This window comes from Rhododendron vialii, chromosome 13a (assembly GCF_030253575.1).
Source record: "Rhododendron vialii isolate Sample 1 chromosome 13a, ASM3025357v1".
In the NCBI taxonomy this organism is placed as follows: domain Eukaryota; kingdom Viridiplantae; phylum Streptophyta; class Magnoliopsida; order Ericales; family Ericaceae; genus Rhododendron; species Rhododendron vialii.
In genome coordinates this window covers 8317464-8329110 of record NC_080569.1, presented here as the reverse complement: position 1 = coordinate 8329110, position 11647 = coordinate 8317464, and the positions used below count along the sequence as shown (strand labels likewise).

The 11647-nt window shown below is 37.9% G+C and overlaps 2 protein-coding genes across 2 annotated transcripts; both read right to left on the bottom strand.

Moving 5' to 3' along the window:
- Positions 1–1276: 1276 nt before the first annotated feature.
- LOC131314382 (uncharacterized) lies at positions 1277–4831 on the bottom strand. The gene is made up of 3 exons (XM_058342976.1): positions 4417–4831; positions 3940–3982; positions 1277–1646 (listed from the first exon to the last, which is right to left on the bottom strand). Exons 1-3 carry the CDS (start codon positions 4702–4704, stop codon positions 1528–1530), a joined length of 450 nt encoding a protein of 149 aa, XP_058198959.1. The 5' UTR covers positions 4705–4831; the 3' UTR covers positions 1277–1527.
- A 2812-nt stretch (positions 4832–7643) lies between these two features.
- On the bottom strand, positions 7644–10554 carry LOC131314378 (tubulin beta-2 chain). The gene is made up of 3 exons (XM_058342972.1): positions 10002–10554; positions 8983–9252; positions 7644–8506 (listed from the first exon to the last, which is right to left on the bottom strand). Exons 1-3 carry the CDS (start codon positions 10393–10395, stop codon positions 7833–7835), a joined length of 1338 nt encoding a protein of 445 aa, XP_058198955.1. The 5' UTR covers positions 10396–10554; the 3' UTR covers positions 7644–7832.
- Between the last annotated feature and the right edge of the window lie 1093 nt (positions 10555–11647).

Sequence of the window (11647 nt, the reverse complement as noted above, 5' to 3'; positions counted from 1 at the left end):
ACTAGACACTTGATAAAATTAGCCAAGGCATGTTTAGCTAGACTAGATAAAGGTGCGACATGCAAGCACGTCGCGCTCATTGAGAATACATTTGTGTAGTATGAACACAATTAAAATGCCTGACAAAATTCAGATTCTAATAAAGATTTGATTTTGATACTTTCCTTCCGACTCTCTCTCTCTCTCTCTCTCTCTCTCTCTCTGCGCATGTGATCGGAATTAATTGTGTTCACACTACACGATTGGGTTCTCACCTGTTTAATTGATTTTCGAATGACTTGATTGTGATTGTGATTTTGATTATGATAAGGATTTGATTTTGAATCCTTCCTATTAATTGCGTTCTACCTAAAAAGCACCTACACATTCGGACAAAACTCGCACACATTCATAAGGCACACAAACGGAAAACATGAAGAGTCCAATAAGGTCAAAATGGTAATCCGGGAATACGACAAAATTACTCAATTAACCCTCAACCCTCTACCAAGGACAAATCACTACAGACAAGACAAGAGGAAGAGGGGCATTTTCAGGAGAACATGGCCAAAATGGCTTATCAACGCTTACATGCGCCAATAGGCTCAAAGCACCCTTAAGGCAATGGCAAGGGTAATGCGCATGAGGCACAGCATTTCGGAAAATCTTGGTTAACCTGTAAAGCGTTAATTGAGATAGCGTCAACAGAAGGTCCAGCAAGAAAACCGAAACAAGAAAAAGAAAATAACAGAAAAGGCAACTACGTCAATCGATTGGATACCCTTCCATTCCAACTAATGCCTGAATCTGTGTATGAATGAAGGACACACCAGAAACATCGTTTGATATAATTCTATAACCACACCCAGTTTACATACCAAAGACGCTACATGCACAACGGTTGTGCAAAACATCAAACACAACCAATCTCCATCCATCCATTGTTGTAATAAATGGTCAAGATTCGTTCAAACTTTTCCTTGAAAGAGTTAAACTTTTCCTTTGAAGAGTTTTTTTAAAATCTAGAGCGTCCAAACACATCTGAACGGTCAAAATTGGTTACAAAACACACACAACGGTTGTGTGAGTATCATTTCCGTTTACATACCCAAATACACATCCACACACACTTGTGTGTGGGTGTGTATTTGGGTGTGTGTTTGGGTGTGGTTGAAGAAGGACTCTTTCCACATACTTGATCGACAGATAACACCTTTATGGGTAAATGGAACTCAGGTAATCCTGGGAAACCATACTAAAGACTTCCAGACACCTAAAAGAACCATCATGATCAACATTTGCAAAAATCTCTGTTCTGATAAAATGTATCTCAATTTGCTTTGGTACAAAATCATGTCTCCACTTCCGAAACACAAGATACTAAGTTAACCAAAAAACATGCAGAGACCTAAGAACTGTTCGATGAATACAACCTCCATAACCTAAACTATCCAACGGACTGAAGTCGACAGCATCAACCTTCAACGAAATGTATGGAATTCTGAGACAGAGGCCAAGACGGTAGCTTTTTAGAATTCGGAAATGACATCAAGCAGATTGAACTTCTGGCTTTGAGGCGCCTTCTTCAATTTTCTTGGAGTTTGGAATGTATCTCCAACAGCGCTTGTGAACTCCACTTATTTTCTTGGCAGGTGCAGTTGGTGAACCTGCATAATTCACTTAGCATTAATACGGGGCACAGCAAGTGAACAAAATTCAAAACTACAAATATTATTATTGTTTTTATCATTGTACTTATTCAGCCGTCTTTTAGTATAGCCTCTAACTATAAAACCAAATAAGATAAGGGGCTGTTTTTTGATCACTTACTAGACTAACACATTGGGAATAGAACTTACGAAGGACGCTAGAGTTCAAACCAGGAACCTCTAAACAGTAGTTAAGAGAGAAACAAAGTCACTAATAATTAGTATTAAAGAGGCAACTGAAAAACATAGAATTCCTGGTAGATACTCCTAGATGCTTAGGAAACTTCTTATGTCAAAGAATTATTCGATACTTTGCGTCTCCATTTCACCAAGATGAAAGCAGATCAAGTTTTAAGCTGATGAAAAACCATGTCCAAGTTGCACTTGAAGGGCAATCTGGTGTTTAACGCTTCCATCACCTATTTCCATTCCTTTATAAACTATTCCAATTCCCTCTCTCTTAACCACTAATCCCACAAAAGTTGAGCCAACTCCCAAATTGGATCCCCCCAACATAATAGTTTCCTCAAAGCAACAGTCATCCTCATCTTTTAAGGAAATTAAAATGATCCAAGAATCTAGACTCTAGTTCTACCATCGGAACTTGGCCCCAACCGTACAATAGCCGCTAAACTCATGATATGTAGGTACCTTTCCCACAATCCTTGCAATCTATAGTATGAGAGAGCCATTGTACACCTATAATATTTCTGTTGGTAAGCCTTGGTACAGATAGTATGTATTATGTAGCACCTTCATAACCTTGCTTTCTAGTAATCTAACAAACTATTCGTTTCCTCCTTCGAACCAAAGCCTAAAACTCTTCAAAAGCAATTCTAGCTGATGGGCGACCCTTTGCAGGCAGTAGAGGACCGGACTTCTGCAAACTAGGGAGTTAAGTTATTAAGATTTTGGAGAGGCAAGGAAAACTTTATCAGGATTTTGGGGAGACCAAAATGCTAATTTACATGTATATACCAAAACTAGTGTCGTCTAGTGCGATATTGTTGAAGTTGGGTGCCAGGGCCCCTACCCACCACCCGTGTCCACCACTGATTGCAGAATACGAAGCAGATATTGAGGTCTCAATGTTATCCAAACAGCAAAACGAACAAAAACTAATAAAGGTGAATTATACAAAAATGTGGGTTGATTAACAAGAATTATGGGAAGGATAAATGGCAATTCTAGTTCTTTCACACAAGAAAAGAAACTCATGCACAGAAAAGAAATACAAGAGAGAGATCACATAGACAGAGTTCCAAGGGAAAAAGTAAAAATAAAAAAATTAACTAGCAGCAAAATAAAAAATGCATAATGATAAAACTGACACCAGTTACTGCAAAAAAAAAAAAAAAAAAAACGCATTATACGCAGAAGGTTGCCAGGATCTGTTGGTAGTCCCACAATGCAATACATTGTTTGTCAACCATTCTCTCGTGTTATGTGAACAACCAATCGTAAGGCACTGCTTTCAATCCGATTTCCCACACTGAATTGATCTTTAGATGACTTAAAACCTCAGCTAAAAAGTAATAAAATAATGCAAGAAGAGAAACAAAAATATAAAAGTATTATGAGACAACATCCCCCTCACTTTATATTCAACTGAGCAATAAGACAACAACACTCAATGATTGCATCCAATTAAGTATGCTACAACCCTTATCAACCAAATTAAAAAGGTAGACTTGTACTGCATAACTATTAACACAAGCCATAGACACTCCCGTCACTCTTCGTATCTCAGTTAGAACATTATGATATTTGATCATCATAGAACTCATATCCCACAAAGCCAATAAAGATGGAGAAAGGAACATAATCAAGATGGGTACTCCCATGATTACTGGTCTATTGATAGCAAAGATGGAGAAAGGAACACAATCAAGTCTTGACACCTGAGTTGAGACTACAAAAATTGACTAACCCCAACAGAACCTTATTCTTCGGCTTGCTCTATTTGTTTATGTCCATCTTTTGATGAGAAATTGAAGTTCTTGTATTTCAATACAACCGTTTTGTCTGGTGGCCAATTTTTCTTCTGCTTCCCCTAATGCTTCTTTTCCTTTCTTTTTACTATCTTTTGGTGGGGCATTTTGATTGAATGTGGCAGTGGGAGGGGAATAAAAAACAAGAACAACCATAACCAATAATCATCAAAGATTCAAAATATTCATGTTTCTTCACTTCCTCCATTTTCTCAAAAGACAAAACTTATGATGTCATAGAAATCGGAAGTGAAACTCACCGTCTTTATAAGCGATTCCCCAAGCCTTGCCATGCCTACCATCCTGGAAAGAACAAAAAAAACAAAACCAACAATAAGCAAACACATATTTATTAAAGAGGCTGGCTGGCTCACGTATTTTATCTCAAACTACCCCTTTAACTACCTAAAGAAACTGCAAGCTGCCAAGAAGAAAAAAATACGACCATCCCAAATTTCTACTCCCCTCTTTTCCACTTTCACATCCAGATTTCATAAATGGGTCCGGCTAATGTGAGCCCATTGAGCACGGGATAATACACAAAAAGACAAAACACTTAGAACTCCAATACAGTTTTCACTTATATCAATATATCTATGCATTTTTTTGCAGATATCAATATACCTCTTTCCAACAGCCCAATGCGCGCATCGTGTTTGCCCGGGTGTCTAGTAGATACATACGTATACGTGTGTGTACTTAGAGAGAGAGAGAGAGAGAGAGAGAGAGAGAAGGACCTTGTAGAGATTGATCTTGGTGATCTCGTAAGAGACGTTGTACCAGTGGGTCTTGGCCATATGGAATCCGACTCCCCAATTGGGAAGAAACTGAGCCACCTCGAACAAGTTCTTCTTCTTCTTGCGCTTGGACTTGTTCGCCGCCGACGGAGCTGAGGTAGTAGGGTTTGTTGCATTTGGAGTGGAAGAAGAAGTGCTTAAGTTTCTGAGGAAACTAGTAATCGATATCCTCCACAAGCTAGCTGTTCTCTCCGCTGAAGCTGCTCTGCTTGCGAGAGTGCTCGCCATTTTCCGATGCCTCTCTCTCTCTCTCTCTCTCTCTCTCTCTCTCTCACACACACACACACACACACAGAGCTCGCAGTGCGTTGAGTTACCCTCGTAATTTTCCGCACTTTTACGATGCAGCCTCACTATTCTAGTTATTTGGATTATCGGCCCATTTTATTTGTGGATTCAATAAGCCCGTCCATACAGATTTCCAAATCCAAGATTGTGCACATATAGTGTTGGGGGCTCACTACGGGTTCCATATAAACAATTCTAGCTGTTCATTAAATTTAATATTTTTTTTAATATACCATTCAAAAAATCAGTTCAATCCAATAAATGATTAGATTGAGTATTCATAGGTATCGGATTTAGCTAATTTTTTGTTGGGGCCTTTGAAAAAATATTTTCAATTTAATAAATGAATAAAATTATTTGTGCTAGGATCCGTAGTAGGCCCCACGTCACGATTTGTGCATGGTGGCAAATATGTGTCAATAGCACAACTGTTGTGGATTTTCTAAGGGTACGTCTGGAACTTGTGAAAAGAAAAGAAAAGAAAAGAAATGGAAAGGAAAGGAAAATGGTGAAGAAGGAAACAGGGAGGAAAATGTACTATACTCAACTCATGGTTTTCCTAACAATTTTGCTATTAATTTCCACTCACTTTCTTTCTAACCTAAACTAGGGCTGGGAAATTTTTTAACTTTTCATTTATTTTCCATAAGTTCCAAACAAATCCTACCTCATTATTTCTGTGTTCATAGTCGTCATTTCATTGAAATGATCTCCAACATTTTAGGGAAAATGACGGCCAAAGACGTATTTTGATAATTAATACCCGCCAATGACAAACTAAGAACATTTGTTAATGCTGAAAATGTCCTTGAAGGATATTAATTATCAAAACACGTCCTGGGCCATCATCATTTTCCCAACATTTTACTAAGTTAAGAGTTAGTTCAGTTGGTCTTCTTTGTACATTTACATTAGAATATCAAGGGTTAGTTCTCTAGGTAATCCTAATGAGAATTAATTATATTTCTTTTTAATGAGGTATCAATTGAGCTAAGTGATTGTGTGTGTATATCCCGTTTGACGTAATTCAAATATTTGTATTTTTATACCATTTTTAATAAAAATAAATACATTTTATTCAAGCTGTTAAGGGGATCCCATCTCCATTGAGGGCTACTGAGCTCTTTTGGGTCTATTTAAATGATCAATGGTGTTCATCATTTATCTAAGGTAAATTTGTTAAGGGTTTTGCTAGAAAATGCCCGGTGGGCATCCACAAGAGGACAAAAATTATATACTTTTTCCCATCTCTTCATCCGTGTCAGGGGTCTGACACGGGTCCACTCCTACTCCTACTATGACGGAAATACCCTCGCTTGGGCTTGGGCAAAAAGTATCCCAACCTATTTTATTTTTTTCTTTATTTAATTAATACTAATGTTTATAGGCTGTATCATTTTTCTTTTTTATTTATTTAAAATTATTTTAGTGTTTCAATTTTCAATCCGGTTGAATTGGTGGAAAGATCTTGTTTTTTTTATCATTTTATCTTTAATGGTCATTATGAAATTTTGAACTCTTAGAATCAAATATCTCTTGGGGCTAATCAACGAGAGCGCTAAAGTCAAAATTTAATTATGGCCATTTAGGATAAAATGATTAGGAAACTAAAATCTTTCCACTGGTTCAAACGGATTGAAATTTGGAACACTTAATTTTTTAACTATATTTAAATGACAGTTTATATATTTAAAAATATAGTTAAAAAATTAAGTGTTCTAAATTTCAATCCGTTTGAACCAGTGTAAAGATTTTAGTTTCCTAATCATTTTATCCTAAATGGCCATAATTAAATTTTGAATTTAGCGCTCTCGTTGATTAGCCATAAGAGATATTTGATTCTACGAATTCAAAATTTTATAATAACCATTAAAGATAAAATGATAAAAAAATAAGATCTTTCCACCAATTCAACTGGATTGAAAATTGGAACACTAATAATTTTAAATAAATAAAAAAAGAAAAAAGATACAGCGTATAAACATTAGTATTAATTAAATAAAGAAAAAATAAAATAGGTTCGAATATTTTTTGCCCAAGCGGGGGTATTTTCGTCATAGTAGGAGTGGACCCGTGTCAGACCCCTGACACGGGGTGAAGAGATGGAAAAAAGTACTAATTTTTGTCTTCTTGTGGATGTCCACTAGGCATTTTCTAGCAAAACCCTTGATATAATTGACATTCCGACAAGATCTCAAAAGTGAACAAAATCGCTCATCAAAATAGGCTACGAAATGGCCGGCTCAAAATAACCCTCAACGGAATTGTTGTAAGGCTCCTCCTCCAAATGTTCTTACTGAAAATTTAATCAATGTCACGCATTTACATGAGTCCAACGTAAAAATGTTGTTGTAAGGATCCTCCTCGAAATGCTCTTACATGTTCTTACTAAAGTCTATAGGTCCCATGTAAATATGTTGTTTTGAAGGACGCATCAAGGGCACTTAATAGGAGCAATTAATCGTTTATATGTAGGGTCGAACAGATATAATTCAAAATAATTTACTATGTAGTAATAGTGTAATACAGTGAAAATTGAGAAAATGTTTACAAATACAAATTGAGAAAATGTTTACAAATACAAATTGAGAAAATGCTTACAAGCACACTCGTGTTTCAATGGAACCATCACACGACTGACGACTCCACAAAGCTTTTTACTCGTATTTTACGAGGAAAAACGTTTAATCAGTACAACAAATCCTTGTAAAAACCAACCAAACAGTGTCTTGATATGAATGATGGTTGAATTCCACACCAAGTGAAGTCATGCTACCACAAAGAGCTGGAGTATAATGCAACCAATCAAGAAGCATGATTCACACTTGCAACAAAAAACTTTAAGCGAGACAGAAAAAACTTTAAGCGAGACAGAAAAATACCAAAATATCACCCTACGAAATCATAGCAAAACATAATTGTGTCCGAATAGTTTCCTTCCCGCAAATAACAAAATATCACCCTACGAAATCAAAATACTGGCAGTTGAGGTTACAACAGCATTGTAACACAAAATAACTCCTGCTTCCCCTTGCACAGAAGTGTCCCCCAATAACCCATAGTCACCGCTACTCCTGATATTCCTCCTCTTCCTCCTCATACTCTCCCTCCTCGTCGGCTGTTGCATCCTGGTACTGCTGGTACTCAGACACCAAATCATTCATGTTGCTCTCGGCCTCAGTGAACTCCATCTCATCCATCCCTTCCCCGGTATACCAATGCAAGAAGGCCTTCCTCCTGAACATGGCAGTAAACTGCTCACTCACACGCCTAAACATTTCCTGAATCGACGTCGAGTTACCGATGAAGGTAGACGCCATTTTCAGACCAGTCGGTGGAATGTCACACACGGTTGACTTGACATTGTTTGGAATCCACTCCACAAAGTAGGAAGAGTTCTTGTTTTGAACATTCAGCATCTGCTCATCCACTTCTTTGGTGCTCATTTTCCCTCTGAACATGGCAGAGGCAGTCAAGTAACGGCCGTGTCTTGGATCTGCCGCGCACATCATGTTCTTGGAATCCCACATTTGCTGGGTGAGCTCCGGGACGGTCAGGTTTCGGTATTGCTGGGATCCGCGGGAGGTGAGTGGAGCAAAACCAACCATAAAGAAGTGAAGGCGGGGGAATGGAATGAGGTTTACTGCAAGTTTGCGAAGATCAGAGTTGAGCTGGCCAGGGAACCTGAGGCAGCAGGTGACCCCGGACATGGTTGCAGATATCAAATGATTCAGATCGCCAACTGTTGAAAGAAAGAGAAGCAATAATGATCGTTATGAATTATGCTTCTCGTATAAAGCAGCAGCTTATAACATCATCCTTCCAGCCAAAATCACAAGTTTCACAGAATTTTTTTTTTCTTTTTGAAAAACCAAAAAGGTCAACTAATCCAATAAGGACACTTTCAAAACCACATATACAAATCCACATATACACTGACAAACGACATTGTCTTACGCTATGCAAAGCCTGTCATGTTTAACTTACAGGAAAGAGTGCTCTACAAAACAACCATCGAACAACAAAGTTTCATTCACAGATGACACATGAGTAAATTTTTCAAACCACAAAACCAATTCAAAATCATACATAGAAGATCACATATGCCATTGCCAATATATTACCAAGGAACCATGAAATGCTCAAACTAGATAGTGGAACCCAAGGTTCGGATACCAAACAAAGATCATTCATGGCTTAGAGCTCAAGAAGACTTACAACTGGGAGTAGTGAGCTTCAGGGTTCGAAAGCAAATGTCATACAAAGCCTCATTATCAAGAACCATGCACTCATCTGCATTTTCCACGAGTTGATGAACAGACAATGTAGCATTGTAAGGCTCCACAACAGTATCAGAGACCTTTGGAGAGGGAAACACAGAGAAAGTGAGCATCATCCTATCTGGGTACTCTTCCCTGATCTTGGAAATTAAGAGCGTCCCCATTCCAGACCCTGTCCCTCCACCTAGGGAGTGGCACACCTGAAAACCTGCAAATCAGAAAAACTCAATTATTCTACATTGCCGAACCCAGGCTCCTGGTTAAATTCTCGTTTCTGCTATAGGTCAAGATCCAAACAGAGGAACATGTACTTATACAACATGCTCCAAAGATATTCCATACAAACACACTGCATGTAAGTCTGTCATTTTAAGAATGAAAATAACATGGCTTTCATTAGAAGGTGTGTCTGCTTGAGCTTCCCTAATCTGTATTAAGGAAAAAACATGGTCGAAATAGAATAGCCTTGAATCGTACAGTTTAAATCACGAAACCCCCAAATCCTACGTGACTTATGCGCTGGTCACTGTAGGGTTTCCAAAATATGTAGAGAAAAAGAAACATAGTTGAAACACAAAAGTCACAAATCACATTTGTGTTGATGGTTATGCTAGGGTTTCCTATTTATTTTTAAAAAAACAAAGCCTAAATAAGAAAGCCCCAAAATCTTAGGGTTCACGCTAGGGTTTCAGAATCCCAATCAAAAAACAGTCTGAATCAGAAAACCCCCAAATCCTACGAAGCGCACGTGCTTGTCATGCTAGGGTTCCAAAATCTGTACAAAAAACCAGTCTAAACAGTAAAAGTCCCAAATCGCATGGTTCGCACTAGGGTTTCGTAATCCCTATCAAAAAACACGGCGTGAATTAAGAAACCCCAAAATTATACGTTTTGTGTGTGCTAGAGTTTCGAAATCTGTATAAAAAACATGATGAAAAAAACAAGCAAAACAAATACCCTGTAAGCAGTCGCAATTCTCCGCCTCCTTCCTGACGACATCGAGCACCGAATCGATCAGCTCCGCGCCCTCCGTGTAATGCCCCTTGGCCCAGTTGTTCCCGGCCCCAGACTGGCCGAAGACGAAGTTATCTGGCCTGAAGATCTGCCCGTACGGGCCGGATCTGATGCTGTCCATGGTCCCGGGTTCCAGATCCATGAGCACGGCCCGGGGCACGAACCGGCTTGAACTCGCCTCGTTGAAGTAAACATTGACCCGCTCGAGCTGGATGTCGGAGTCGCCGTGGTAGCGGCCTGTGGGGTCGATGCCGTGCTCGGCGCAGACCACTTCCCAGAACTTGGACCCGATCTGGTTGCCGCATTGGCCGCCCTGGATGTGGAGGATCTCACGCATTTTCGGGCGGTGGAAGAGAGAGAGAGAGGACGGAGATTTTAGGGTTAGGAGGAGGAGAGAGAGAGAGAGGGGAGCGTATGGAAATGAGGGAGGCAGAGTAGGGTTGGGGGAGGTAATGATGGGTTATATATACGGAGGAGGTTTTTATATTCTGGGGGTGTGTGAGTGAGTAGGGTAACGGCTTTGTACATTTGTTTGAAGGTTTGAATTTTGAATTTTTTTCGAGAGGAGTGGGATGGGAACGAACTAGTGGGTATGCGAGATTCGAGAGTGGAAATTTGAATGGAAAAAAATTTTGAAATGGAGAGACAGCTGGATGCACTGTTGGCTTTGATCTCCCAAATCTCAAATTTTGAATTGTATAAAATCTCATTGTAAATTGGTAGTTAACTTCTGGCTCCTACTGTTTGGTTTTTTTTTTTTTTAAATTTCATTTCTTGATTTATTTATGCTTTTGCAAAATTTTCGAATTGATTGCTCTCTCGGTTCTAAATTACTTTAAGGCCTTGTTCCGCTTTCTTTTAAAAAGAATGTACTTTCAAACTCAAATATAACAAAAATAAATAATAATTTTTTGATTTTTTTTGCACTGTTTAAAAAATTTCAATGAGATATATCAAACAAGATCCATATTGATAGAAAATTTATTTACATAAACATATAATTTTTGAACTTGAAATTATCTTATTTAAAAAAAAAAGTTTTAAAAGAAAGTGGAATATCACATAACTACTCCAACGTATATATACACTAGTGCAAAAAAGATCAAAAAATACGAAAAGAAAAGTACTCCATTTCCAAATCTTGATGCAAAAGGTATGACAGTCTGAAGGGAAAACAAAGGCCGATGGTCATTGAGTCGATTAAAGGAGAACCAATAAATAGAAGATATTTCCAAACGAAAATTTAAACATACTCAAAGAGACTATTCAGTCAATTGAACCATAATGTATGATGAAAGATTGAGGCCCCGTTCCGGAATGCAAAATAAGTACTTATTTTTTAAGAAGACAATTTTAAGCTAAAAAATGATGGGTTTATTGAAATATAAAAATATGCAATATTGATCTTGTTTGAAAGATCTCATTGAGATCTTTAATACGGTGTAAAAAAAATTAAAAAATTATTTTTCATTTACGTTATTTTTTAGTTTGAAAATGGAAAATAAGTTCTTATTTTTTAAGAAGGTGTTCTGGAACGGGCTCTGAATTATAGCATCACGTGATGGTGACCCAAAGTTATTGAATAATTT

Coding starts and splice junctions, on each gene's coding strand:
- LOC131314382 (XM_058342976.1), bottom strand. CDS start 4,704: ATGGCGAGCACTCTCGCAAGCAGAGCAGCTTCAGCGGAGAGAACAGCT. Junction 3,983..4,416: donor CCAAGATCAATCTCTACAAG/GTCCTTCTCTCT, acceptor TGTTCTTTCCAG/GATGGTAGGCATGGCAAGGC. Junction 1,647..3,939: donor GGGAATCGCTTATAAAGACG/GTGAGTTTCACT, acceptor TGAATTATGCAG/GTTCACCAACTGCACCTGCC.
- LOC131314378 (XM_058342972.1), bottom strand. CDS start 10,395: ATGCGTGAGATCCTCCACATCCAGGGCGGCCAATGCGGCAACCAGATC. Junction 9,253..10,001: donor GAATTGCGACTGCTTACAGG/GTATTTGTTTTG, acceptor TCTGATTTGCAG/GTTTTCAGGTGTGCCACTCC. Junction 8,507..8,982: donor GAAGCTCACTACTCCCAGTT/GTAAGTCTTCTT, acceptor TTCTTTCAACAG/TTGGCGATCTGAATCATTTG.